Source organism: Hippocampus comes, unplaced genomic scaffold (genome assembly GCF_001891065.2).
Source record: "Hippocampus comes isolate QL1 unplaced genomic scaffold, H_comes_QL1_v1.1 scaffold44, whole genome shotgun sequence".
Classification (NCBI taxonomy): domain Eukaryota; kingdom Metazoa; phylum Chordata; class Actinopteri; order Syngnathiformes; family Syngnathidae; genus Hippocampus; species Hippocampus comes.
Window position 1 is genome coordinate 2,684,636 of NW_017805546.1, and position 6,243 is coordinate 2,690,878.

Here is a 6,243-nt window from a genome sequence, read left to right on the forward strand (position 1 = left end):
TCTCTGAAAGTTGGCCCTCAATCCCTCCCACACAACTGCGGGCCCTTTACGTTACTGCTGCTGGTCGGAGATGCTTTTTTTTTTTTTTTTTTCCAGTCAAGGTCAGTCAAGTTGTGGAAGCCTCGACTTGGCAGGACACACTTTGTGCTTAACGCTGCGACCCAGTTTGACTTTAACAGTTCCATCTCGAAAGGTAGGTGTTGTTTATTATTTTGGATTGATGAGTGGATGTCATGTCAATCCTCCAGCGTCAGCCCTCTCGGATGGTTGCTTGCGTCGTTTGACATCCATCCGTCCATCCATTTTCGCTTCTTCTCACGAGCACGGAGCATTTCGTGTTGACATATTTATAGTATCGATACATCAGATATCGCTGTCTCGTGGGCAACTCAACGTCCTGTGCCAACATGTCCCCTTCTAGGTTCCTCTATGACAGGGGTGTCAAACTCATCTTGTCGCGGGCCAGATTTTAATTGCAGTTTCCCTTGGAGGGCCGTTGTTACTGAAACCATAGAAAGAAATCAAGAATAACGGTTTATTCACCTTTTGTTTAAGTTACTGTAATAAGGAGTTTGGTAACAAGAACGTGCTTACAGTATCACTCTCATTTATTACAAATGAGAATTTTAAAATTTGGTAGAGATTTTCCCAACCATCATGAAAGTTGACATTTTTGATTTGCTTTCGCGGGCCACATAAAATAATGTGGCGGGCCCGATCTGGCCCCTCGGCCTTGAGTTTGACATCAGTGCTTTATGGTATCACGCTTAAATGCCCTAATAACCTTTTTTTTTTAAACGAGTGAACATAAAATCCATTTCAAGTTCTGTAAAGAGAATACAGTACAGCATAAATGTGCCCGAAGCTTTCGAGTTGTCATGAACAACCTGTCAGCCAGTTCATTTTCTAGTCGTCTTGTTGAGGGAGCCAATCCAATCTGAGGAGCTGTTCCGAAGGAAAAAAAAAACCCAAATTGTGTTGTCACGGTAAACATCAAGTCGGCGCCCCTTCTTTGCTTGAGTGGAGCTCATCAAATGATGCGAGAGGCAAGATCTGGCTCTCGGGCCTTTACTTTGCCACCCGCTTTTTCGACCACCACCTCCAGTGACATGCACACTTTGTGTCCGTGCAATCAGGCAGGATGGAGGAGTCTTCGGAGCCGTCTCACTGGGTGTCTTCATCACTGCTGGCCTCAGATCCTCTGGCGGCCTTCTCCTCCGAGTCCGGTCTGCTGCCTTCGGGAGAAGACGCGGACGTCTTCTTCTCCAGCCAGGACACGGACTACACCAACCTGTCATCCTTCTTCTCCGGCCCGAGTCACAGTCGAACACCAGCCACCTACAGAAACAGCTCGAGTCAGTGGTCGCCCGTCAATCCTTCCAAACGCTCCTTTCAATCATTTCACAGTTTGCTAAAAAGGCTCCTTCCGGAATCGGGGGGGACACTGTAGAAAAAAAGGACTGTTGAGATATACATACTGTTTGTCCAAAGTGTCGTCCGATTTTGAAATGACCTCTGCTCTGTCCAAAAGTTTGCCAGGTGTTCGCCTCACCGAATCTCCTCAGCAACCTCCAGTTGTTGGACGGCCCCCCCGGTCACTCTCTGGGCTCGCCCTACAGTCCTCTGGACAGCACCTGGAGCGGCAGCCCTCTGACCAAAACCACCCTCCCCACCTCTCTGTACTCGGGGGTCTCCTCCTCTCTCCCCCCGACCAGGGATGTACACTCGTCTCCCCTTCGGGAGAGTCCTCAGCCTCAGGAGGCCCTCAAGGCCGAGCGCATGAGCCCTCTCGGGGGCTCGCCGACGTCCTGCAGCGGTTTTTTCAATCTGACCCCTGCGGTCGGGAGCACGTACGCGCCGACGTCCCACTCGCAAACGCACGTGCTGAGCCCTTACAGCCCGTACGTGGCGGGCCCGCAGGAGTACGCCGCAGCCAACTACTACGGCGGCCCCGCTTCCTGGATCAGCCCGGCGTACTCCCCGAAACTCCGCAACAAAATGAGAATAGCCACACCAGGTGAGGAGAAAGTCGTTGGCAATCCAGCACGATTGGACTTTGACTTTGGGAACGCACAAAACAATGAAATATGTCAACATTCCGCAAGTCAAAAGAGCTGGACTTCAATTCCAGCTTTTGAACTAAGCACTTTGAGAAATAGGAAAGAGGAGTGAAAGCTCTTCCGGTACGTACGCTGTAAAAAACAAAACTTGTATTTTATTTTTGATGCTAAAACAGTCATTTAGGTCAATGGCAACTAAATCTCAACACTTGCGTGTCAGCTCATTTTCGTAAGCTCTTGATGCAGAACCGTGTATAACTTTATTATTACCATATGCAGCGAGATGATTTTAAAAAAAAAAAGCGTCACCCAGGCCAGACTTTCGACAGCGCTATTGTACAAGATTTGTCAAGGTCAACTTTTTTCCAACCGCTTTGAAGTCTCATCTCATTGGAATCTCTCCATAGCTTTCTCAGACGTGAAATCGAAACCGGATTTCCCACATTCACAGTCGGACTTTGTTGAAACAGAGGCCAGAGAGTGTGTCAACTGCGGAGCCACCGCGACCCCCCTGTGGCGCCGCGACGGTACAGGCCACTACCTGTGTAACGCTTGCGGCCTCTACCATAAGATGAATGGCCAGAACAGACCTCTGATCCGACCCAAGAAGAGACTGGTATGTGCTGTGCTTATAGGGCCGCTTTTCGAGGGATTTGCATAGTAAAAGAAAGAAAACGGTCTTTGTTTTTCAGATTGTCAGCAAGCGGGAGGGCACGCAGTGTGCCAACTGTCACACGAGCACAACCACGCTGTGGAGGCGCAATGCAAATGGGGAGCCCGTGTGCAATGCTTGCGGACTCTACTTTAAACTCCACAACGTGAGTTACGCGCGGGGATGTTATTTTCACCGGCCGGCGGCGACTCACGGCTACGATTCTCCTCACAGGTCAACCGACCCCTCACCATGAAAAAAGACGGCATTCAGACTCGCAACAGGAAAGTGTCCAACAAGAACAAGAAGAGCAAGAAGGCGGCCATGTTCGCCGAGGCCGCTCAGCCGCATTCGGCCGAGGACAACGCCGGGCCTTTTGCCCTCGGCCACGCCGCTCTCCTGACTTACGGCCACGCGCCGCACCTCATTCCGGGCCAGTCGACTCTGCACGCCTCTGCTCCCTTGGCGTACCCGCACCACCGCAACCCGGGCATGGTGCCCACTTTAGTCTGAAGGAGGGCGACATTTTCACTTCACTCAACTTTTGACTGTGTGTGTGTGTGTGTGTGTGTGTGTGTGTCTGTGTGTGCCAGAAACTCTGATCACGTTCGAATGGGATACAAATAAGTATTGACCATGACATGTGAACAACAGGCATATCAATAAAATGTGTGAATTCACGTGTCGTTGCACAACGAGGGTCACGGGATGATTGTCATTTTTTTTTTTTTTGCATTCATTAAACTCTGCTCAGATGTTTTGCGTACGATCGCGGCATTGAATGGGGTCGCTGAGTTTTGACTGCTGAATGCAAGCAGAGTGCTTTATGCAAATTCAATCACACACATACACACAAAGGTGAAAATCAAGCCAAGTGTGCCGAGCGCGCATCACAGTTGTAACAGTTTAGATATTTGTTTTCGAGCTCATCACTTTTTGTGTGCATTGCTTTAACAGTCTCTCTGATGTTTGGTGTGTGCAAGACACGAGAGCTCTTTAACCATCTCGTTTTTGCCAGTGGATGGAAATAACGGTACAGAGTACAGATCCTTTGTTCCTGTACTAAAGTCGATTTTTCAAGTATCTGCACTTGACGTTTTTTTTCTTCCGATGACACTCTACTTTTACCCCCTCCCCTTTCAAAACAAATATGACACAATATAGATGCGGAGAAGTGAGATATTCCCCACCCATGGCCTCATTTAGAAAGTTGTTTAACATTGTCGGCTCTGCGTATGAAAAGGAAGAAAATGGTGTCAAAACCAGCAGGGGTTCAAAAACTCCATCCAATAGAAACAAAGCCCACTTTGAGTCACGTGCGTTCCTTTCAGTTGTTATCATTTTATTTTTGTTCTTCAGTTCACATTAGCAAAGCCATGTCAACACGTTGTTTTGATCGCATGTTTGGTGATGTATTTGTCATCTCGGTATCGGCGCAAATGAACAAAGGAGAGACATTCTTGGACGTGGAGATTAGTTTTATCCCACAATGCAATGTTTTCTCCTTTCACACAAGTCATTGATTTGATGGAGTATTTGTCTTATTTTGCACTTGAGTACGAATGTGAGTAATTTTGCCAGCTCCGACTATCGCGGCTATAGTTTGCTGCAGCGTAGAAAGAAATGGCATTCCGCTGAGAGCATAGCGGCTTACTTTGCGTGAGGTTTTGTACACCACTTGTGGATGTCACAACCACAGTAGAGCAAAGCTGGCTAGTAGATTTCATGGGGAGAAGCAGAGCTGTTTTCACATGACCGAGGAGGATGGCTGATTAGTTATCAGCGGGGCTGCAGACCTCAAACCAGTCACCTGCAACTGGCGGCACCACGCTCACCGCTCTTGGCAAGTGGAACGCTGTGCGCGTAACAGTAAAGTTTATTGAGTACATTTCTGAGTGAGAGTTGCAAGAAACAGAACAACAATTAGTTTTAAGTTCAGTGTATGTTTTACACGTATTTTAAACGTGCATTGACAAAGAAAGAACTCCTGGCATTTTGTTGTCGGTGTGAAAATTCCTCAAACAAAATACATACATTAACGGCGTGTGCAGTATACCGGTTAAAATGTCTAAAATCCACAATCGGATAAATCTAAAATCCATTTGAGTCGAGAAATAGGCCGAATTTGACCACTGATTTAAGGCAACGGGCAGGTATGTGCGGTATGGAAGGGCACAGGTGGGTAAGGTGGACCAAGACCATTTAAAGATGTATAGACAAATAAAAGTATCTTAAAATGAACTTTAAAATGTACACGGAGCCAGTGATGGTCGAACAGAATTGAAGTTATGTACTCCCTCTGACGAGCTCCAGTTAGGAGGCGAGCAACAGCATTTTGGACCAACTGGAGACGCTTGAAGGAGGACTGGTTGACTCCAAAACAATGCGCATTGCGGTAATAGAGTCGAGAGGTATGATCACTACTTTTGAGTGCTTTTGAGAAATAAGGGCCTTTATTTGATACAAACAACTAGATTTAACAAGAGCACCATTTGTGGTCCAATTTAAAATCACTGTCCAATTGAAGACCCAAATTCAATACTGTTGGCTTTAGATAAGATGCCAGGTGGGCCAAGTCAACAGTATGAGAATGTACTAGGGCCGCTGGGCCCAAACACCATCATTTCTGTTTTCTTTTTGTTGAAGTTTAGTTCCATCCAGACTTTAATTTCCTAAAGACAGGACAAAAGTGGCCAGAAGAGGAAAGCATCCGTTTTGCTTCGCGGGATGTACTGTAGATCTGACTGTCATCTGCTTTACAGTGAAAGGAAATATTCTTTCTTATGGCGGAAACCAGGGGCAGCATATAAAATGAAAAGAGCAAGGGCCTCAAAATTGAATCCTGTGGAACGCCATACAACAGCATGGCAGAGTGGGACTCAGAGGAACCAAGGCTACACAAAATGTGCCGCCTGCCAAATAAGATCTATACCACTCTAGAGCGCGACCACTAACAACCACCTGGTGCTGCAAACGATCCAACAGAATACTGTGGCCCGCCTTATGGAACGCTACCGCGACAGTGGGTCCAACAAAACAAGACACACATAGACATTATCAATTGTCATAAGGGGTTACATTTGACCTGAATACGACAAGTCACGCAGATCTGTGATTTGATTCAGAAAATTCATCATCGTCATTATTTTACTATAGCTAGATTTTGGTAAGTAAATTGAAATGTCGTCGTCATTATTTTACGACAGTTACATTTTGTGGCCTTTTTTTGAATGTTGTACCGTAAGATTTTTCTAACGTAAGACGTGCCTTGGCCAGCCATTTTCAGACCCTTTCAGACCCTTTTCAAGTACTGTACAGTCAATATAAAATGAGGAACTGGGATTAAATGTGTGGCGTCTGAAGAGACATCTAAATACGTCTTTGGGAGTGAATGAATTAAAATTAAAGGCCGGGAAACACTTGCCTCGCGTCAAGTCAGTACTCAACCTTGTTGTTAAACATAATAGTGGGACAGGAGCGCCCCGGAAAGGACAAAAACGCCACTACAACCCCCCCCCCCCCACCACCAAC

At 46.7% G+C, this 6,243-nt stretch overlaps 1 protein-coding gene across 1 annotated transcript; it reads left to right on the forward strand.

Annotated features, from left to right (window-relative positions):
- gata1a (GATA binding protein 1a) lies at window positions 1-3,287 on the forward strand. Its single transcript, XM_019879589.1, has 6 exons — window positions 1-193; window positions 1,137-1,355; window positions 1,532-2,017; window positions 2,531-2,676; window positions 2,753-2,878; window positions 2,947-3,287. The coding sequence occupies exons 2-6, from the start codon at window positions 1,142-1,144 to the stop codon at window positions 3,223-3,225; spliced, it is 1,251 nt and encodes a 416-aa protein (XP_019735148.1). The 5' UTR covers window positions 1-193; window positions 1,137-1,141; the 3' UTR covers window positions 3,226-3,287.
- The last annotated feature ends 2,956 nt before the right edge of the window (window positions 3,288-6,243 follow it).